At 40.7% G+C, this 24,379-nt stretch overlaps 1 protein-coding gene across 5 annotated transcripts in view; it reads right to left on the reverse strand.

Moving 5' to 3' along the window:
• LOC126277951 (uncharacterized) overlaps window positions 1–24,379 on the reverse strand; it is a 183,826-nt gene that overhangs the window by 116,299 nt on the left and 43,148 nt on the right. For all 5 annotated transcript variants that reach the window (XM_049977549.1, XM_049977554.1, XM_049977550.1 and 2 more), the window contains exons 2-4: window positions 18,572–18,813; window positions 9,750–9,931; window positions 828–1,099 (exon numbers count right to left, since the gene is read on the reverse strand). In XM_049977549.1, coding sequence (XP_049833506.1) covers window positions 828–1,099; window positions 9,750–9,931; window positions 18,572–18,795 — 678 coding nt within the window. In that variant the 5' untranslated portion in view covers window positions 18,796–18,813. The remainder of the gene's footprint in view (window positions 1–827; window positions 1,100–9,749; window positions 9,932–18,571; window positions 18,814–24,379) is intronic.

Raw genomic sequence — 24,379 nt, forward strand, 5'->3', positions numbered from 1 at the left:
TGTGCATCATGGTGAGATAATCCATTTACCACAAGGAAAGCATGTGTTTGTTCTACATCCCCTTGCTGTACAAATACATTATCTATTAGAGTACTATTGTCCTGAGCTATACGTGTAGGGAAATTGATCACTGATTCTAAGTTATATGTTGTTAACAACACTTTTAGTTCATTTTTCCTATCAGAATCGCTTAGAAAGTTAACACTGAAATCACCACAGATCAATAACTTGTTCTTTATGTCTGACAGACAGCATAATAGGGAGGCAAACATTTTTTATCAATAGCTCCCTATCTCCTAGTGGAGAGCTGTACACTGTTGCTAATATCAACACAACATTATTGTGATTGGCTCGCAGCACATTAGCTGCTAAGGCAAGCTTCATCTCCTTTCTCCAGAGTAGTCAGCTTATAGCAAACAAAAGAAACGAACATATAATAGATGAACAGAAGTGAGATGAAAGTTTAAGGCGAGTCAGTAGAAGGGCTAGGTACAGCCTTTTCAATCATTTTTGTAATATTAATAATCACTATGCTTAACAATGCCCAACAGCTACTTATTGTTATGGTGAACAATACTATTACATAGCTAAGATTAACAATGAGTGTGCACATTCCAGAACAGCACGAAGTTAGTCGACTTCTACCGATCACAGGGGGCCACAAAAAGTAAGTGAGCAGGTCACAAAAGCAGGCTTATGTAAGTCAGAACTTGGATATTTGGCTTCTGTACACAGTATGTAACCAAGCTGCTGCTACTGCCACCACAACCACTATCATTACCTTTCTTATTACTATTACTATCATCATCATTTTGTTATGGTGTTACCTGTCTGTAATCCTTGAACTGTGGATGGTTGAATCCAAGAGCCTGCTTAAATTCAAATGGACGAATTACACCCCATTGGCCACTCCACATTTTATGAATGAGAAGAGAGAACTGATCTGTTAAGGAATGTGGATCATCCTTCACAGCTGCATTTCTGGATAGAAAGAACTGGACTAGAGAGGGTGTGGCTGCCAAGCACTGAAGGCCTGCTGCCATAAAGCATGTGTTTCCCAGGTTACGCAGTCCACAAACTCCAGGTGATGCTGACGAGTCTGTAACAATAGTTTTTACACTATGTATCAAACATTACCTTACAGAAGATGTCATTGTCATGTTTTGCTGTTTGCCATACATGCTTTCAGATTTTATTTTATTTTCGTGTCATATTTTCTAGTTATTCACATAGATGCGGCTTTTCCGTTTTTTTTTTCTTCATTTATGAAGTACAGTGACGGGTTTAGTAATTGCCAAGATTCATGTTTCTACAGCCACAATGCTCTCAGACCATAAGGCGTGACAGGCAGTTCATATTGAGGGTAAGGAAAAAGTAAGTAGAGGGCAGACTATACATCATATACATTATTTTACAAATGTGTAAAATGTATATTTCACCAAATTTGTCTCCTCCTCTGGTAAGTCAGAAAATATAAAACCAAGCTGTTGCCTATGAGAATTAAGTAGTTACACAATACACTTGAAGTGGTTATATATTTACCTCCTGGGAACATGTGAAGTCGCTCACTTTCATGGCAAAGTGTGTGTTGCTTGTGACCTAATCACCTACCTGCTGACTGAAGTTCCACCACCATTATGAATCGAAGTGACTACCTGGAAGAAGGCCTCTGCCAATTATATGACTCTTCCACCTATAAACTCTGCCAGAGTGAGCCCATCTCAGAAGTCCAACATAACCTTTAATCCCTGCTTAAAGCCTCAGGCCCTTCCCCGATCCTCTCCCCTGAATCCATTTCCCTCCTCACCCATATGACACCTTGCAAACCCACATTTTGCAGGCACACCAAAATGCACAAACCCAACTACACAGGATGCCCCATTGTGACTGGTAATTGTGGTCCCACTGAAAGAATTTCAGCCCTCACTGATCAACACTTCCAACCAACTACCCATAACCTAGCCTCCCACTTCAATTATATGAACCACTTCCTTCACCACCTCTCCAATATCCCCACTCCTTTACCTCCTGGATCCTTACTTGACACTGTTGACACCACTTCCCTATACATCAACATCCCTCATGCGCATGGTATAACCCTATTGAACACTATACCCTTGCCAATGTCCTTCTGACTCCAAACCCACTACCACATTCCTCATACACCTTACTAACTCCTACTCCTTTGAAGCGAATGCATACATACAAATCTGCAGTACAGCTGTGGGCACCCACATGGCACCCTCCTATGTCAATCTGTTTATGGGCCATTTAGAAGAGACCTTTCTAAACCTTCCAAAATGCCAAACCCATTGTCTGGCTTAGGTTCACTGATGATCATCATCTGGACTCAAGATCCATGACCCCCTATCTTTGTTCCTTCACAATCTCAACACCTTTTCTCCCATCCGTTTCACTTGGTCCTCCACAACCCAGGGTGCCAACTTCCTGAACATTGGCCTCCTCCTCTCTGATGGCTACATCCATACCTCTGTCAACATGAAACCCACTACCCATTAACAGTACCTGCATTCCTTCCACACCAAGAAACCTCTCCCATACAGCTTGGCCACCCAGGGTTGGAGTATCTGCAGTGACAAGAACTCCCTTGCCTGGTATGCCGAGGGTCTCCCCAAGGCCTTCACAGACAGGTACTATACTCCAAACCTAGTCTGCAAATAGATCCCTCATGCCACTTCCCCTCACACCCCCATTCCTCCCACCACCCCCACGAACCAGCCATTTGTAAATCAATACCACCCTGGAGTGGAACAACAGAACCGTGTCCTTTGCCAGGGCTATCATTACCTATCATCAGACCCTGACACGATGGACATACTACCCAAGATCCTTCTCACCCATCCTAAAGTGCTGTTCCATTGCCCACTCAACCTCCATATCATCCTAGTCCATCCCTATGCCACTTCTAACCCCAATCCCTTGGTACAACGATCATATCCCTGTAGACGACTCAGGTGCAAGACATGCCCAATCCATCCACGCAGTACTTCCTATTCTAGTCCTGTTACAGGCTTATCCTATCCTATCAGAGGCCGTGCCACTTGTGAAAGCAGCCATACCATATACCAGCTTTGCTGCAATGATTGCACAGCTTTTTACATTAGTATGACTACCAACCAGCTCTCCGCCAATATCAACAGCCACTGGCAAACTGTGGCCAAGAGCAAAGTAGGCCACCCTGTGGCACAACATGCAGTTGGACATAACATGCCTAATTTCAATGGCTACTTCACTACCCAAGTCATTCTGATCCTTCCCCCCACCATAAGATTTTTTGAACTTGTAACATTACAGGACATATTGAGACATATTGAAGTATTCGATACTGTAGACTTTTAGGGGATGTCGATACAGATATGCAAAATGTAAAGGGAAACTTTGGTGATGTTTGAGTGTTGTACTGTGTCAATATTGGGGCGTTTTGCGCAGAAGGAACAAAAATAGGATTGATGTAAATATATATTAGTGTTAGTAGCCTATTTATATTCAATTTTGTAATTATATTTCATTTTGTAACAAAGACTCACTGTTTGCTGTAGCTCTGATTAATTGTATAAATTATCAGTTTTGAGCTAAATTATTTCGTATCATATGGACAAGATACTTTTAAAAACACACCAGCTAAAGAGAAAGTCTGTGAATGATCGTTTAATGCACACTTCTGGAGCTTTCTATGGAGAAATTCTATATTATGATCGCAAAAATACGAAAACTTGTGAAAACTGTTTCATAACCTAATTTCGAAAGACGATTTGTATCAAGAAATATTGCTAAAAAGATTTATTTATGTTTTGAAACACGATTTAAATCATTTTACATATAAATAGTTGTTCTAAATCACTCAAGAAATATCCAGAATGAAATGTCAAGATATTTCTGGAAACGTCGGTGCACGTCTGGTGAAGGTTATCCAGAAGCTGGTAGAAAAATGTTATAAAATCTATTTGGAATTTATGCTTGTAAGAATTTATATGTACTGATCCTTTTACTTACTTTAATCTGTACTAAAATTATGTAATGTCTAATTTAGTTTTAAGTCGTGAATTGCTATCGTATTGTAAACAAAATATTGTCAAAGACTCTCATTGTTTGGAAAGATATTAATACACCTAGGAGTTGTAAGTTGCCAGTTCAGTTCGGATATGCAGTGCGGTTAGCTCGGAGAGTCAGTTGTTGAGTCTGTGAAGTCTGTCAGTTCTGTTTGTAAATAAACGTCTGTAATGAAGAATTACTTGTTGTCGTCAATATGAACTCAAGACCTTTTGCACGAAGCAGACACCTCCTAATGCAACGTTTTAATTTGGTGTTGAGGAGCTGAAATGTTATAATTTGGTGCAGAAAGTCCTGGGACGTTATAATTTGGTTGAGGAAGCTGGGATTTTATAAACTGCACAGATGGAAGTTACCCTTACAACATATTCTCTTCTCCTTAAATTATACCAGCCTCAACCTGTAATACTATTACTGATATCAACTATAATGGCCCTATCTAACTTCATTGTCTGTTTTTACTTAATTTGTCTACTGTATAACCATGATCTTCGATTTAACATCCATTTAAATGTTTTATTCATTATTTATGTAACTGTAATTGATCTATGAATGTGATGTCAAAAGTAGTACACTGAAAAAGATAGGAAATGTTAAAACTTCACTTGTAATACTGGTTCATGCGTAGAGGAAGTAGGTTTGTAATCATGTAAAACTTGGAGGGAAGTCCTTCCGCTATGCAATTGGCTAGGGGGAAATAGATAAAATGGAAATGGCGGTTGAACTGCAAGACTCCTGTGTGGCACGAGTCAGTCAGTGGCTAGTAGGCAAACTGTGCACATCTTGTGAATTGAAAGAGGCAAGAAGAACAGCAAAATTATATTATCTGTCTTCAGATGTGGAAGTAATTTGGCTTATTATCCATGCCATACTTTGGTCAGTTCTCTATTATGAAAATCTGAGACTCTAGAGAGAATTTTCAGAGCATGTTGCACAGGAAGAGCCATGGATACTTTTGCAACCTTTTTTAAACAACACAGGAGATCGACACTGCCACCACCTTCATCTCAAATTATCAGTTATGTATTGTGTAATTGCCCGGCCATTAATGTGGTTTCTTTTTCAATAATAATTATGTATTCTGCAAACTTTGTGTTGCGCCACCATGTTTTATCCTTAGCCATTTACCTAGACAGGGTCCTGTCCCAAGTACTATGATAATTCCAAGTCTCCAGTTTTACTAAACTTAAAATGAAGGTTAATAAACTTTGTGGAGTTGTAAAGCACATAATTATTTGGGGAACATAAGTTTTGAAATACTTCATGTAATTTTTTTAAAGACTTATTAAGGTTTCATCAAAGTACAATTACTACGAGATTATATAAAGTATTCCGTTTAAAGTTTTCTCTTATCGAGATAACAGTGTTCATTATTTCATGTGTTATATAGTTAACACTGTTTCTAATATTGTGTTGTGAATAAAATGTGCAGCCTAGTTTCTGGATCCCCATGCTAATAGTTGACCAAGATTTAAATTTCATATTACAGGAGTAGTACTCACGAAGTACAACTTTTATTCTTATAACCTGTGTGTACTGTAGTAAGCAAATAGCTACAAGTATTCAAACTACACTAGATTCAGGTATCACATGTCCCATCTGAGTTGTATAGTACAAGGAAGTGAATGTTTCTTGAGAAGACAAATAATAATCAGTACAAAAGATACAATAACTTCATAACTATTTCAATGGTGGTAATTTCCTATAATTAAACTGGCAAAAGAACCCCTTGCTCAAGTTAGCAGGCTCTACCATAAGTAATAATTTACCTATAATCATCACCAATTTCCTATTGCAATGTACAGATAGGAAGTGTTACCAAGAGCTAGTTGTTGCCTAATCACACAATAGTATTCCTCCTGTGCAGTTCATGTCAAATCACTGGTACATTACTTGCTGAAGTGTGTACGGTCTTTAACTGATCAGCAAAACAGAATTTCAGTATCAAGTAAAGTCCATCCTAATAGTTAACTTTCTTTATGAAACTTAATACTTGGTACAACTTTGCCTAATTAGGCTGCTGACCATTTCCTTTTACATTAATTACAGTTAACCTGATTACTAATAGAACCTTGGTTCAATTCCTGTTTGTTCTGCTACTGCTTCCTTTCTATACAAATCTTTAGAGAAACATAAATAGTATAATACCTTTTCATTATGCCTGACCACAGTCAAATAAGTATCCTTTCACATGGGTAACATTTACAGCGTATTGCTAACTTAGAAGTAGCCTGTAGTGTTATAAACCTATGGTAACATACTGTCTCCACACGCTGTCACCTCCTCCCTAATTTCTTCTCCCATCTTCGTTGTGTGCTGCCCTCTGCTAATACATCTGCTCATCTTTCCTGGTCCTCTCCCTTTTCATTCTGCCCCCACTCTTTCTGCCCCACAGTTTAACACTGTGACAGCTCTTCTCTAGCCCAATTATCAACTGCAATCCCCTTTCCTTTATCCGCCACATGCAGATTGCTGCTTCCATTCTACTTGACAGTTACATTCTGGTCTGAGCTGCAGGAGATGGCAGTCATGTGTGCGTAAGGTGTGCTTGCTGGCATGAATGACTGTGTGTGTTTTTTGTTTCTTTTTCTTATAAAGACTTTGGCTGAAAGTTAATGTTTAATTGTCTTAGCTGTGCCTGTCTGCAACTTAACGTATCATCTTTACATTAAGTAGCTATCTATCAGTTCCTTACATTGTTTGTATTCCAGCTTGTAGTTTCCATTCTTGATTTCACTACAGGAGGTACTTTGATAATGTGATCATTGAAAAAGTGAATGAAAGTAAACCTAGAGCTGATTCATAACATCATACAAAATGCAAAAACAATGTCTAAATTTAAACTTTTAAATCTTTTTATAAAAATTAATAAAATGCCTGCTTATGTGTTTTGTAATAAGATTTAAAAGTTTAACTTTAGATACTATGTAGGCTGTCATGTCTTTTTTATGTTATTTTTTAAGTGTGAACTCCAGGTTTACTCTTCCTTTACCTTTCCAATGACCACATTACCAATGTATCTACTCAGTAAAAGTTACACACTATAAATATGAGAGATTTCACGTTTTCAGGATGTAATATATACTATGGCTATCAAAATATCTTTTAACCATTTATAGGTAATTGTTTTAGATTATCACATTCTTCATTTAGCACTTTGATTAAAGTTAAATTATAATACATAATATAGGCCTGAGCTTGAGAGGCAGTTCCTCACATTGCTCACACATATAAAGTTGTTTTATTTTGTACACATTCCGTGTATATTTGGGTATGTCTCCTTAAAATAATGAAATGATAGTATGCTAGTATAAGACAGGTGACCCCTGTGGGGTTAATCAGCCACTTGATCAAGTCTTTCTATTTGATGCCTCTTTGGTAACTTCCACTTCAATGAAGATGAGATGAAATGATTTACGACAACACTCCCTAAGCAAGTAGTTTGAGGCACTTCAACACATTCATACACTGTAATGAGTCATAACCTATATGGATTACATGATTTTCTGTAACATTTTGGCCATTTTGGAAATGAATATGCGGGTTAATTATTAGGCCCATGGAAAAAAAAACACAATCAATATATATCAAGCAGTGTGTGTGTGTGTGTGTTTTTGTTCTGTCTTTCACATAATGTTATCATTTATAATGTTGTGTCTAGCCACGTAACTATTCCGAGTTTTAAAAATCATTTCATGTACATGGTTAACAATGTAGGAAAAGACAGATTGCTACTTACCATAAAGATGACACGTCAAGTTGCGGACAGGCACAACTAAAAGGTAGTCACATAGCTTTTGGCCACAGCCTTTCTCAGTAAACACATACAAAACTGCCAACTTCAGCATCTTGGGCTTGAATGCAGCATCATGTGGTATGTAAGCAGCAATCTGGAGAGGGACAAAGAAGGTGAAGGGATAGTAGGGTATGGGTGGGGAGAGAGACGAATACTGTTTGGTGGAGTGTTCAGCGACTGGACTGCCAACTCGTGCAGCTTCAGGAGGTAGTGGGGAAGGGGGGGGGGGGGAGGAGAAGGAGAGGAGTGGGGAAAGACAGATGGATGTGTTGGAAGAGGGCTGCAGATAAACAAGATGGGAAATGAGAAAGTGGAGAAGATGATAGGACAGAGGGTGGAAACTGTCGGGTGGAGGGTGTGGGGACAGTTTGTTGCTGCGAGTTGAAGCTAGGATAATTACGGGAGCGGAGAATATGTTGTAAGGATAATTCTCATCTGGAAGGTTCAGAAAAGATGTTGGTGGAGGGAGAGATCCAGATGACTCTGGTAATGAAGCAGCTATCGAAATCAAGTGTGTTATGTTCAGCTGCATGTTGTGCCACAGGGTGGTCTATTTTGCTGGTGTTCACAGTTTGGCAGTGGCTGTTCATCCTGGTGGGCAGCTGATTAGTAGGCATACCAATATAAAATGTCTGTGACACGATTGCAGCAAAGATGATAAATGACAAGCTGCTTTCACAAGTGGCACAGCTCATAATGGAGTAAGATAAACCTGTGGCAAGTCTGGAATAGGAAGTGCTGAGTGGTTGGGTTGGACAGGTTTTGCAGCTGGGTCTTCCACAGAGATATGGTCATTGTGGCAAGGGGTTCGGATTGGGAGTGGCATAGGGATGGAGTAAGATGATGTAGAGGTTGGGTGGGTGACGGAAAATTGCTTTAGGAGGGGTGAGAAATATCTTGGGGAGGATGTCTTTCATTTCAGGACACGATGATATGTAACCAAAGCCCTGGCGAAGGATGTGGTTCAATTGTTCCAGTCCAGGGTGGTACAGGCTGATGAAAGGGACACTCCTTTGCAGTGCATTCTTGGGGTTGGTGGGGGGATTAGGGGTGTAAAGGGGAAATGGCACAGGAGACAGGCATTATCTCCCAGACCTAGCCCACAAACAAATCTCCCATGCCATTTCCTCTTGCACACCCAATCGTCCCACAAACCCCAGGAATAAGCCTGTCTGCAATTTGACGCATTTTCTTTATGGTAGTAAGTAGCAAGCTGTCTTTTCCTACATTGCTGATATTTCTACATGGAGTTTCTGTTGTTACAGCACGCAGAATATGCATATGTGATGTTACGTAACATTATATTGGTGGGAGGTGATTATCTTCTAATCTACCCAATAATATGTGACTATATAGGATTTATATGCTAGCGTGTCTTTTGGCACTGTAAAGTTTCCTACAAACTCTGTGTGGGTACACCACACTGCATCACTATGAGATTATGAAGTCCAGTTTTCAAATTATAATTCATCCTGACCTACAAATCCCTGGCTCTGGTGAATCTAATTACTTTTCTACATGTGACTTCACAATTAAGAAAGGGGTATAACTACAAATGATATAAATCAGTGTTATTAATTACTTTCAGGTATGCTACCTTATTAACATTTGAAAAAGTAAAACAGACATGATCAGTTACTAATTTTTAAGGCACTTTTATAGCACTGGCCCATGTATGTAATTCTGTGTGTTTTATGTTATATTGGCCACAGGGTTTAATAATGCACATGACAATGAAAAAATTGCTGTATATAATGGAATAGTACATGATATTTTCATAGCTGAGTTTGCAGCTTATCCAGCATTCCCTGCACTAAGTCAACATGGTTGCAATATGAGTGGACTTATAGTTATTACAACTGTTACAGAAATATCACAGTACCTTTCACATCATCTGATGTTTCATTTTCGTTTGAAAAAAGCATCCCTAAGTCGGTCTCAGGGAAAGGCCCACTTTCAGTGTTTTGTGCTGCATCCAAGCATGACACATCATCGAACCCAGTTGGTGCTGGTAGTGGTATAGCATAGTCTGAATTTGGAGGACTGGTGAAGCCATCATCAACCCTGCAAAATAACAAAAGCTTATAATTTAATTATTATACTGTAAGGTCCTGGGTGCAACGCAAATAATGAAAAGAGTAAAGGTATTTATTAAATACACAGTTGAAGCATTCAATGGTCAACGGAAAGCTTGAAAATTTTTTTCAATCCTATTTATGTACCTGTGAATCACTCAACTATCTTTCCATTATATGAATTTAGAACATTCATGGTAACAATGGTTTAAACATTTGCCAACACTATGTGAAGAGTATATATGGTATCTCTAATTTTGTGACTATTCTGTTTTATAGTAGTGGAACACAGTCACATTTAGGCATTAAAATGTCTTCTTCATTCAAACCTAATAATTTTACACACACACACACACACACACACACACACACACACACACACACACACACACACACACACACGCGGTGGTGGTGGTGATCCAGATGGCACAGGATGTGAAGTAGTCATTGAAAATTTGCGTCTTGTGCTACTGGGTGGTTTACCTTTATGGCAACACTTTGGCAGTGGCCATTCATTCTTGCTGACAGATGGCTGGTTGTCACACCACTGTAAAACACCGTGCAGTTGTTGCAACAGAAGTGTTATAGAACATTGCTGCTTTCACAGGTGACCAGGCCTCTGATGGGTAAGATAAGCCTATAACAGGACTGGAGTAGGTGATGCGAGGTGGGTGGATTGGGCAGGTGTTCCATCTAGGTCTTACACAGGGGTATGATTCCTGTCACAGAGGATTGAGGGTAGGAGCTGCATGAGATGGGCTAGCATGTTGTGGAAATTGGGTGGGTGGTGGAACACCACTTTAGGAGAGGTCAGAAGTATCTTGGGTAGGATGTCCCTCAGTTCACGGCATGATGATAGATAGTGAAAGCCCTGATGAAGGATGTGGTTCTGTCGTCCAGTCCAAGGTGATATTGGGTGACAAGAGAGGTGGTTCTTTGTGGTTGGTTCTTGGGATGGAAGTGAGGATCAGGTGTGTGTGAGGATATGGCATGGGAAATCTGGTTGTGAATTAGGTCTGGAGGGTAGTGCCTGTCTGTGCAGGCCTTTAGAATACTGGACAAGGAAGTTCTCACCACTGCAGAAGAGTCTACTACAGCCCTCGTTGAGCAACATCTCCAACCAATTATCCAAAACTTCGTCACCCACACTGAAGACACAAACCACTTCCTGCACTAGCTCTCTATCATCCCCACACCCTCACATCCCGGATCCCTACTCCTTACTGTTGATGCAACCTCCCTATACACCAATTTCCCTCCGGCCAATGGCCTTGCCACGATTGAACACTACTACTCTCAATGCCCAGCAGATTCCAATCCCATCACTTCATTCCTTGCACATCCAACCAACTACATCCTAACCCATAACTACTGCACCTTTGAAGGGAAGATATACAAAAACTCATGGCACAGCCATGGGCACCTGTATGGCAACTCCCCCTATGCCAATCCCTTCACGAGCCACCTAGAGGAAACATTCCTACCTTCCCCAAACCCCAAACCTTGATCTGGTTCAGGTTTATTTATGACCTCTTTATAATCCAGACCCAAGGCCAGGACACATTATTCTCATTCCTCCACTACATCGACACATTCCCTCCCATCTGCTTCAACTGATCCTCCTCCACCCATCGTGCTACCTTCCTAGACGCGAATTTCACCAAACCCACCAATCACCAACAGTACCAGCACTTTGACAGTTGCCACACGTTCCACACCAAAAAATCCCTCCTATACAGACTTGCCATCCATGGTAGACATATCTGCAGTGACGAGAATTCCCTCGCCCAGTATTCTGAAGGCCTCACAAAGGCCTTCACAGACAGGCCATGCCTTCCAGACCTAATTCACAACCCGGTTTTCCGTGCCATATCCTCACACACTTGATCCTAACATCCATCACAAGAACCAACCACAAAGCAGCACCTCCCTTGTCAACCAGTGTCACCTCGGACTGGAAAGACTGAACCATGTCCATCATCAGTGTTTTGATTATCTATCATTATGCCCTGAAATGAGGGACATCCTACCCAAGATACTTCGAACACATCCCAAAATGATGTTCTGCCACCCACCCAACCTCCAAACCATGACAGTCCATTCATATATCACTCCCACTTTCAATCGCCTGTAACAGGAATCATACCTCTGTGGAAGACCTAGATGCAAGGCCTGCCCAATCCACCCACCTAGCATACCTACTCCAGCCATGTCACAGGCTTATCCTACCCCGCACAAGGCCAGCTGTCAACTAGAATGAATGGCCACTGCCGAACTCTTGCCAAAAAACCAATAATACACATAAGCACAACATGTAAGATTGCAACGACTGCTCCACAACCCATGTCATCTTGATCCTCCCCACCACCACCACCACCACCACCACCACCTTTTCTGAGATGTGCAGATGGGGGCTAGCCTTAACAACACATCCTTCACTTCCAGAACTTTCCTCGTCTAAACCTAGGGTAACCCACTGCACCCTCCCCATCCGCTTTCGCACACGATTTTCCTACAGCTACAAAAAAGAAGTGCATTCTGAAACCTAGCCAAGCTATGTCCTTTGGTTAGCTTCTGTACATATCAATGATGCAGCACTTGTGCCTCCTTTATTCCCAAATAATTTGTCATTTTCAATCAGAACTTTCTGTACACTATTCCAGATCTTTAAACGGCAAAAATAAGGAAAGAATGTGTGTTGATGGCACAGTTTTGAATGACGTTTCTTTTTGTGGATGCATTGTTTGCATACAGCTCAGATAAACTTAACAGTGAATGGAAGAAGTTAATAGTGATTTTGAAAACTTAACAAATCCTGGGGAAAAAGTACAAATTAGAAACAAGGTCACTGTAAAAGTGTAGGAGTTTTTGTATTTCAAGCATATTAAGATAAGGAATGAACACTAATGATGATCAGAGGACTAAAAAAGTTCTGGGATTCATTTGGTGAACTAAAAACACAAATTTCAATGTGTTTGGTACCCGAACATAACCAAACAACATTTACAACCCGTTCTAACTTATGGCAGCAAGATAGATTTTTAATGCAAATATCACTGAAAAATGGAGTTGCTAAGTAAGAGAGAGATTGAGGAATGCGTGTTCAGAATAACTAAACAACCTACAAGAAACGAACAAATGGATCAGGCAATACATTAAGGTGGTAGTTATAATTAAGACTGGAGTGAAACTGAAATGTTGGGGAAGAAGGAAGGGGCAGGAGGATTGCGGGTTGGGTGGTGGTTTAGACTTGGAGATACAAGTAGGAGAATGGATGGTGGATACACCACGGAAGTTCATGGCTGAATTCCAAGAGGTAAGGGAAGCCCGAGACAAAATGGATGGTGGTTTCAAGCAACATTAGTACACATACAGGAGAATAAGTTTGACATTTAAATACTTACATGATCTGAATTCAGACCGTTGTGAGTCAGGTTGGTATCTATCATAATTTTTTTTTACCTTGTTGATTGATGTTAATTCACTACTATTTTGACAGATTAACACATTCATGCACATACACAAAAACTGTGTGGAAAAATTGAGGGGAAAAGGAATAGAAGTTTGAATTCGACTTGGTAAGAGGATGTGTGGATTTATTCTCTAAACATTTATAAAGCATGTGTTGCCACTCTGATGTTTATTATTAATATGAGGCACTGTCAGTGCAGCCTCAGCAGGCCAGGCTTGAAAATGAACCTGTAAGACTCTGAACTACTCCCCTAATATAAATACTGCAACTGCTGACAGAATCATTAATAAACAATTTAAGGAATTTTAAAGAAGTCATGTCAACAAAATGTTGAAACTGAAAACAGAAGTATTTTACTGTATTATTGATCCATCTCATCAACACTGATTTGTAGTAGGATTTTGGAAAATATACTGTGTTACAACATCATGAAACACACAGAAGGAAATGATCTAATGATACATAACCAGAACACATTCAAAAAATATCATTCTTGTGAAACACAACTGACTCTTTATTCATATGAAATAAATGAGTATTACTCACATGGGATCTCAAATTTGTTCTATATTTCTAGATTTCCGCAAAGGCTTTTGACATCTTTCCTACAATCAGCTTTTAATCAAATTTCATGTCTATGGAGTGCTTCTCAGTTGTTCTATTGGATTAGTGATGCCCTTTCCCAAGGATCACACTCCACAGTTACTGATAGGAAGTCAACTAGTGGAACTGAAGTGATATTTGGGGTTCCCAATGGAAGTGTTATACGAGTAGGACCACTGCTTTTAGGGGACAATCTGAGTAACCCTCTTAGGCGGCCTGCATCTGATGCCATGATTCACCATGCATTACAAACATCAGGAGTTCAAAATGAATTGTATAATGATTTACACAAGATATCAAAATGGCACAAAAGCAACAACAATAAAAAGTTTGAAGCCCTCTTTACGAGTTCTACATTAACGCACAGTCTAACACGGATCATACATCTGCCACCTAAACATTAGTCTGGCTGAGGACCCTGGCGTGCATACTGCGCCATCTGCACCGATGTGAGGCAGCTTCTTCAGATCTGGCCCTAGAGGTAAGTGCTGCGATTGGGTGTACTAACTTCAGAGGCTTACAACAGTCCTTCCATCTTTGTAAAACATTAATTATGAAGATGCCCACATCTTTGTTGGAAAGGGATAACTGCTGGGGTATGTGTCGTGCTGTCACAGGAGAATACGGTCTGAAATGGTGCGGGCATGGGCAGGCACGGCACACACCCGTGTGAGAGACAGTAACAGAACACCGGTGGTGGAGACACTGTATTCACACCCGCATCCAGGCACGCACTTGGCGACAGAGACAGCAGAGATGATGATGGCGGCGGCAGTGGCAGCAGGGGTTGCACATATGGAGGAAACCTGGAGCTGCCTATGCCATCCGGTAGAGGTGGCAACCAGAACAAAGTCAGTCTATGGGGGCTGGTGCTGATGGTGGAGGCAGTCGTAGAGGGCAGGGCCTCTGGCACGTTGGGCAGGGGTGGCCATAATGTTGTGACACCAAGAGATGGTGATCTTGTTCCTGATGGATGGCTGCTGGTATCCACTTAGGGCATTGGTGAAAACTGCTGGCCCAGGTGGCTGAGCCCAGACAGAGTTGCAGTGAAGAGCCATCCAGAAGTCAGTAGGAGCAGATGAAGCAATGTACGGGGCTGGCAGCCATGAAGCAGCTCTACTGGGCTACAGTTGCCAACTGGAGTGAACCTATAAGAGCTCAAGAACCTTGCGAGGGCTTCCTCTGGAGAAGACAGCATGGCATATTTTTCCATTTGAGTTTGAATGTACAGATCAGCTGCTCTGACTCGCCAATGGAGTGAAGATGAAATTGAGGGGCAATGAGTGTACAAGAAACACCTCAAAGGTTCAAGTGTAGAAGGTGCATGACATCCAGCTGCAGTGTGGACAAGATCACAAACCCCGGATCTGAATCTTCAGTAGCCAAACGTAATCCACCATTAAGAACTGAGAGGCAGTGGCAGAGAGCACAATAATTATGGAAACTGCTGAAATCTGAGAACTGGTAATGAGAAAACCATCCACGATGTTTTGGGCTTCAATGTCTAAATGGAAACACAAATTCATCCTGATCAAATGGGATAGGTACCAATTGGGAACTGAGAAAGAGCATACATAATAGCATGTGGTGCAGAAATGAATCTTGTAGCTATACTACAACAATAACAGAACTTAGCGTTGCCAGTGATGGGCTGCTTTGTCTGGTAGATATACCCAAGGATGGTAAACAGAAAGCAGAGGTTTATAATTTGCAACCAGATGGAATTTAGAACAGTATAGGAAAGCATGACTTTTTGTACAAACACAATAGTAGGAGCTTCTTTTTCAATCTGTGAGTAGTGCTATTGCACCTGTGTTTAGGAAGTGTAAGCAATAGGGACTTGGGACCACCCACGTATTTGTGTGAGAGAACAGTCACATGACCATACTGAGAGGTGTCTGTGGCCAAAACAAGATGTTGGCCTGGTTAGAAGGTAACCTAGCAAGGTGCTGAGCATAATTTTGTTTTCAACAGGGTAAAAGCATGCTCACAGGTGGGTGGCGAGAGAAAAGGAACACCTTTACGTAAGAGGACATGAAAAGATGGAGCCACAGTGGCTGAATTAGGAAAAAAATTATGGTAGTATGCAGTCTTTCCAAGAAAGGCCTGCAACTCTTTGACATTGGTAGCCTGCAGCTCCTTGATACTGGTAGGATGCAGCAAAGCCACAACAGTATCAACATGCTGGCATAAAGGCTTGATGCCAGCATGCAAGACTTCAAAACCAAGACTGAGGACAGATGGATGAAAAAAAACTGAGATTTGTCCATGTTACAGCCAGTCCCAGCAGCCTGCAACACAGTGAAGCAAGCACAAAGGTTTTTTCAAGTGTTCATCTGCTGAGGAACCAGAAACAACAATATCATTTACCCTGGCACAGAGGCTGTGTGTCACTCCAAAAGTCATTGGAAAGTAGAAGGGGCACTGGCTACACTGAATGGCAGGTCCTAGTATTATTGGTATAGCCTGAAGAGGGTATTCACTATGAGGATATGCTTGGAATCATCATCCAAGGCAGTTGCAAGTAGTCCTCTGACAAGTCTCTTTCTGGAAAAATATTGACCCCCTGGAAAGCTTTGCTATGAGTTCATCATCCTGATGGGGTAAGGGATGGGTATCAAGAACAGTCCACGAATTTACAGACTGTTTAAAATCACCACAGAGCCAAAGCTTGCTGTTAGGGTTTGCAACAATTAACAACACAGTACACCATTCACTAGAGGAGAGAGATGTGAAAACACTCAAGGATATAAGTCAATTGAGTTGTGATTTGACTTGCTCCTGTAAAGCTATTGTGATGTGAACCTAGAAATTGGTAGCACACCCTAAACATTCTGAAAACACGGAGGAAAATTCCAAGCAGAGCACATCCAGTTGTTGGCATAGAACTTTATCCAGTAACGGACACACTTCGTTGAAAATAGAGAAACTAAAAATTTTGACACTTCTAATCTAAATAAGTGTTCAGTGTTGGCATCGTCCACCACTAGAAAGGTCACAGACCGAACAACTACTTTATACACTACTGGAGTAGAAAACTGTCCCAAAGTTAAACGACAGCGGCGATGATGAGAAGCAATGGTGTCTACATCACATCAAGCTTCTATCTTAGATCCTGCTTCCCTAGATACTACACATGACTGGTCAATGTTCACAAAGCTTCTGTGAGAGGGATTTTCACATTTTAAAGCATGTTTGAACTTCTATATCAGGGGCTGGGCATGTTCTAGAATCACTAACCACTGAATCAGCATACAAGTCCTGGAGAGCTTCAGTAACAAACTGGCAACGACAGCTAACACTGAAGTCCCGTAGCCCAAGCTCTGTACGACTGATGTGGCTACTTTTGACAACAGTAGAACTCAACGTGAGCTGCAATAGCATCAGTATGTTTGCAGTAATAAGCAGAGACCAACTGACATTTCATCAAAAGAGAGACTGGCAGGTTCTTGAAGAGCAGCCAGCTGACACAAAAGATGATAAACACAAGGAGAAATCCAAGACAGAAAGTCTTACAAACGTTGAGGTCGGTGACTCCACAAGCTCGGAAATGTTAATGAAGGAATTTTTCTTACGTGTCCTAATCTTTCATAGAATCATTATATGGAGGAAATGGTGGGGGTCTTGTTAGTGGCAGCGAACCCAGGCATGTTAACGGAGCAGACAAATTGCTTAGAGAGAGACTTCTGCTGGCTGGTGAGAGGGCCACTGCTGTTCAACAAGATATTGCAAAACTTCATTCACTGACATAGCAAAACGAGAAACTGACGATGTGGAGTAAAATCCCATCCTTGAAGCCAAAAATACTGTAACATTGCACACCACAATATCAGAATTCCAGCCAATGAACTTTTTTTCTGTTTCCACATGCAGGGATGTACTAACACACTTAAATAAGAAGGACATTACCGTACATCTGTGACCTAAATATTAGACTGGCATGCCAGCTTACATATGGCTGTTGGCACACAGCCCAGCACTTGCTGTGCCATGCTGTGCTGTCTGCACCGATGCAAGTGGGCCTCTTTAGGCCAGCCATGGAGGTACTTGTAGTTTGATCATGCGCACATACTGTATAGGGTTACAACAGATATGATATGCGAATCTAAGGTGGCAGTATGATATGTGAATCTAAGGTGGCAGTTGCTAAAACAAAAGCATTTTTTTGTTGCAATGGTATTTCTTCACAAAATTTCAATCACTGACTTTCTTCTCCAAATACAAATTCTTTTTTATTGAATATCACCTACATAGGGAAAAATAACCATTGTAATAAAATAAGAGAAATAGAAGGTCATACAGAAACATTTATGTCTTCATTTTCCCCACAAACTACCTGAAAATGGAATGGTCAAGAAATAGTCTGAAATTGTTTCTCTGAACCCTCTAAGATAAATTTAAATGTGAATGTAGAGCAATCACACTGATGTACATGTGGATTGATTATGCCATGAAACTAGCAACTGGCAACTTTATACATTTCTTGGAATATTTATTCTTTATAAAAACTATCACTTAATGATATATAATGGTCATACAAACATTGTTAATTACCAGGTATTTTCAATGCCCATGACTTCTAAGTGGCTGCCAATATTTTCTGGGTAGCGAATGTCTGGAGTTGAGCAATTGCGACTGTTAGTGTCACTATTATTTTCATCCAAGTCTGCAAAAGTATCATTAAGTGGAGTAAGACCATTTATTTCTTCACAATTAAAATGATTCTCATCATTTACGGCTGCTGAACATAAGGTGAAGACAGTGGCGTCTTGATCCATTCAAAATAAATGTGATTCCTGTGAACAGTCGGAAAGTATTAGTGTGACATGTTTATTTTTCAACCTCCTCCTCCTCCTCCTCCTACTAATACTACTACTAATAATAATGCTTGCTTGCTTTAGTTGACTAAGACTTAAAGACAATGTGATACCAGTTGTTTTCAGCAACGAAATATGCAGTCTCTTCTTACTACATTTTTAAGTTAAAACTTATCAACAGCGATTTCAATATTATGTGAAATAGCCTTTAATGTATGCATGACTTCAACTGTAAGATCCTGTGCAGTGAATTTTACATGTGTATTGGGAGAGAACAGTTAATAAAGGGCACTGATATATGCATTACACTTGAAAATAAGTATGCTGTAATAAAAACAAAATTTACAGTAAGACTGCAACATTCAGGGCATTTGGAAACTCATTACAAACTTCTAGGATTTGTAGATGGAGTCAGTACATAATATTTTGAACAGGAACCCATGTCCAGAAACTTACCATTTTTGTTCTACAGTGGTTTCAATTCAGACCAAGTGATGAATGGATATTTTGTTACGTTTCCTTTTGAATTTTTACCTAATAACTTTACTCATGGCTAATTCAATTTCTCAAGCAGAAGTGGGTGAATGAAACATCTGAACTGAAAGTATCTTAGAACGGAAACACTGTTTCTGGACATGGGTTCCTATTATCACTCCCTTTTACAAGTCCTAGGAGTTTGTAACAGGTATTTCCAAACACCCTGTATACCAAGCACATTAATGGAACACACATAAATACCTACTGACAATTAGAATTGCCGTAACTTAACTTTGAAGAAAAAACTTCTGATACGGGGAATAACTATCATCTGTCTACCACAAATTACAACCACACAATGCAGTTTACTACAATTCAGTACGCACAACCAGTTACTATGGGGACTAATCCACTGCTTTGACAACAATGAATACATATTTTTTTTTGTAACTAAGGCATTTATTGATGTGCTACTTTGATAAATATGCAGAGATCAAAGAATGAATGCACGGGGAAAATTCCATCACATACACAGAGGCCTTCTCAGAACGGAAACACAAATTTACGCAAGCTACGAATATGGCTATGAAAAGTTCAACATTTTATTATGTGTTATTATAATATAGATAGAATGATCCCACTTTCCTCTAATCTACGTGGTTATTTGCCACTTCCTGGCAATTAAAGGAGTGGGGAATGAGAGAGGGTAAACAAGGGGGAGTGGGGGACAAGCAGGTGAAACTCGCATAGGCATTTTCAGTAACACAAACTTGGTTTGCTGCCTGAACACTGAGTGCTGCAAGTTTATCAACCTATTATCTCTCTTAAGTCTTCCATATCTGTTTTGGTGTTGTTCAAAACAGAAGCCGTTCTCACAATATTATGTTCCTGATTATGACCAGGTGTGTGTACTGCATGTTTCATTTTGCATTATGAATAAAGTGTTACTCATATTCTGGCCGATTTTTGCTTGCATCTGCAATATTAGGTGAAGTAAATGATTTCATATTTGTTTTTGTTTCATGTGAAACAGATGGTGATGATGCAGAGGGTTGTATGGCGCATGATGGCAAGGTCTTCAGTGCCTGCTCAGTAACAAATTGAGACAGGTGTCAAGAAAATACTCAGAACAGTAAGATAAAACAGAACGTAAAACATGGGTAACAAGCTTGGAAAAATATGTGCCTACCCACACCGAAGTGTGGGACAAAGCATGCCGTCAGCAGTAAAACATGGACAACACAGGAAAAAAGTAGTAGAGGGAGCTAAAACAATATAGCAGATGGAAGCAGCTGGCTGAGAGCAAGGAAAAAAGGGAGGAGCCAGCCACTTTGCAATACCCTAAAACCTCCAGCCTAAAAAGTTTAGGCCAGAGTCCAGACACATCACAAAGCTTCAAAACCCTAGACACACACGTCTCATCATTAGCTAAAACACAGGGCAGATCCCCACCAACTTATGCATCAAGGTATAAAATGCAGTCTGTTAAAATGTAGCAGACAGAGATGTGCACACCAAAAGCATCACAAAATGGGGAATCCTCAATCCGTATTAGAAAGCTATGTGTAAGAGGACAGTGCCCAATCCGAAGGCGCGTGAGGGTCACTTCTTCCTGCCTGAGCAACCGGCAGGAGGAACGCCACGGCCAAGTTGTTGACTTCACCAACCGCAGTTTATTGGCTGTCACTGCAGGCCATTTTTCCTCCCACAACTCCATGCACTACTTGTGGAGTGCAGAAATTACAGACTGCACAGGAACAGGACACTGGACCACATCCTGCTCTCTGCAGGCCTCCTTGGCACCTCGGTCAGCCTGTTCATTGCCCCATATTCCTACATGACCAGGCACCCAGCAGAAGGACATCTCCTTAACCCGCCGTTGGAGCAAGTACAGTTGGTCATATATCAGCTAGACCATCTCTTCAGTTGGGTACAGATTCTGCAATTATTGTAAGGCACTAAGAGAATCGGAGCAGAGGAGAAATCGATTGCCCCGAACATGGTTCATCCGCTCCAGTGCCTTCAGGATAGCATGGAGCTCTGCTGTGAAAACGGTATATTCATCAGGGAAGTGAATCCGGGTAACATGATCAGAGAACACTAAAGAACAGCCAAGGACATTCTCCTGTTAGGAGCCATCAGTTTAAATGATGGTAAAGCCGCATTACACATCTAAAATGTTAAAAAACTTAGATTGGAATGTGTACTATCTTTCTTAAACTTAGTCAAATCTAAAATAAGTCGGTCCCCAGAGGAGCCAAGGTGGAAATCTGCTCCAACCGTGATGGAAAACGAAGACCATCCATAACCATCGCAGAGAGGCAATCCTGTGCGTGAATCCCGTAGGGCCGCGTCGCTCGTAGCCGGTTATGAAATAGCTGTTCCAGAGGAAGCTGAGTAACGGTATGGTATGCAGGTGTGTATGGTGTGGACAAAGTTTTATGCGAAACAGAAGCTGGTTTTGTTGCATAGCATTTGTGGACATTTGTTCTCGCCTACGAATCTGTGCTCAGAATACTCAATTTAAATGCATTATAAGTATACTGTTTGTATTCTACTTTATTTTAGATTTCATCCATTTTTCGTACTTTCTTGCATTTAATAGAGAAGTTCATGTTAGTGGGTTTTGACAGAATTGGTATTCAACTTTATTACAGCTTATCATGGAATGAGTATGAATTTCTGCTTGGAATAGCGTTGTTTCTTGTGACTGAGTATATCATTAAACATGAAACACCAGAGGTATTTACACAGTATTTACATGCAGAGCTGAGTCAATGTTTATTTCACGAAAGATACAAACAGAAATAATGAGCTCCAGTGAAGTATAATGATGCACAAAAATTTATATTTTTGTTTTTTCTCATTTAACAGATACATCCGAGAAGTAATCAGCTGCAGTATTTCTAATGTGGTTTGCTGCTAGCCATCCTTTTATTTTTTCGTCAGTATGCACATCTTCTGTAACTAAGAATTGTGTGTTTGCATGTGTATCCATCTCTCTCATCAAAACAATCATGGATAATGATGCACATTTTCACCAGTCAACTGCTTTATGGAGAACGCCAAATGTACATTCCATGTTTCTGTGGGTTCAATACAAGCAGTAACTGAGAATCTTTTTCAGCAGTTGACAAGCAGCTGATGCTGCTTCCTAACCTGCAACAGTACACGTTACTAACACTTTTGTATTGCATACTCTTACTCATGGATAGGTACAGATATCAGTGTATTTGCAAGATAAAATTTTTTTGAACATTCAGGTACATTTTATATGATGGAATGTGCTGTATTCTGCTACTAGTATATGAGAGTACGAGTGCGCCAACTGTAATGTCACCACATGTTTGTACTTAAAATCACCTGATTACTGTATCAGTGTGGGCCAGCCACTAGAGATCACCTATAGGAAGTGTGCACACAGCACTGTCTCCGTTGGGCCTCTACCAGCAACTTGCACATACACACACATGGAGCAGTGCTAACTCACTCTCATTATGTTATTTTAGTTTGTACTGCTCACATCAGTTGTTCTGTGTAACACGTATGTTGCACCTTCTGACGATTCTTTTGTCTTGTTAAGTGTGGAGTCATGAGAGATGTACTTCCTTTATTGTCCTGAGGTTTGAGTAAAGCCACATTTCTATAACCTGGATCAGTTTCATGTATTACATGGTTACTACAAAACTGCCAACGAGTTTAGAATGGTTTCTGCATATGCAGTCTTTAAGTGCGATTTCATGAGATTTACTCATTATGGATGACATGCTACTGGCCCTGATTGAAGAGCTTACTTCAGCGGTGACCACTCTGTCAGCTTCCACTGACAGGCAGGGTACTGTTCCACAGGTCTATCCACCTACCTTTCCTCTATATGATGAATCAGCCAAGGTCTGGGAAGCTTACGAAAAGAGACTCTGATAGTATTTTTTGGCTTTTGGTATGACAGACTTGAATTGGTTCAAAGCCTTATTCCTCCCATAGATTACACCTAGGGTATATCAACTACTGTCCCAACTTGCCCCTTTGCAAGAACCAGCAGTTCTTACTTTTAATCACATGTGCAAATTATTGACCAACTATCGTCGCAAATGAAGGCATATCATAGCAGTGAGAGTTGAATTCTACCGATGCTGCAAGAGACCACACCAGTCATACAGAGCCTGGGCAGCCAAACTTCACATACTCAGCCACGTGTGTCAATTCATTACTGATGACGACAATGACTCTTATGCAGACTCTATGGTGCACAACACAATTATCTGTTCAGATCTGGACAAGAAAGTATGCCAGAAGGCTTTACTCTGCGAAAACCCACCCCACTAATAGAAGTTTTGTAAACAGCACAATCTTTTGAAGTTTCTTGGCCAGTGGGTGACCAAACTGAAGTGTGAGGCAATGTGGCAGTAGTGTCGCAAGATGTGTCCACTAGAATGACAGGCAGCTTGCATGAGGAAGTGGCAGTAGCAGGGGTAAACATGCGGTCCCGTGCCGAGCAGACCAAGACTCGTCCAAGCAGCCACAACCACTGCAGCCCAAGGGTCAGTGTTCTGTTTTCGTCTTGTCCATTCTGTTTTGTCCAATAGGAACATTCTGCATGCCCTACGTGCTGGGCTATTTGTAATGCTTGCCAGATGAAAGGCCACATTGCTTCACTGTGTTGTTCATTAAAGGTTGCTCAGGATATGGACATGGAAGTAAACTTTGTGACTTCTACCAAGTTGTTTGCTGAGTTAAGTGTTTTTCACAAAGTGCTCTAGCTACAGGTCAACACAAGTGCTGCGGTGACATTACTGAATTCTCTAACCTATGTGGAGTTTAGGCTTACCGCTATTGACACTGGTCACACGGAAGTTGGTGAGTTATAACAAACAGAGCATTGTGCTGTTGGGAAAATTTATGGCATCTGCCTTTTACAAGTCAGTGGTTCATTCCATTACATTTTGGTGGTTGCTGATGCCTGTGTTGAGAATTTGACCAGGATGGACACATTTCATTTGGATTTCCTATCACCAATGCAATTCACCTTGTGTCTGATCAGGTACTGTATTCTTAACTGGAAACACTG

This window comes from Schistocerca gregaria, chromosome 6, assembly GCF_023897955.1.
Source record: "Schistocerca gregaria isolate iqSchGreg1 chromosome 6, iqSchGreg1.2, whole genome shotgun sequence".
Classification (NCBI taxonomy): Eukaryota; Metazoa; Arthropoda; class Insecta; order Orthoptera; family Acrididae; genus Schistocerca; species Schistocerca gregaria.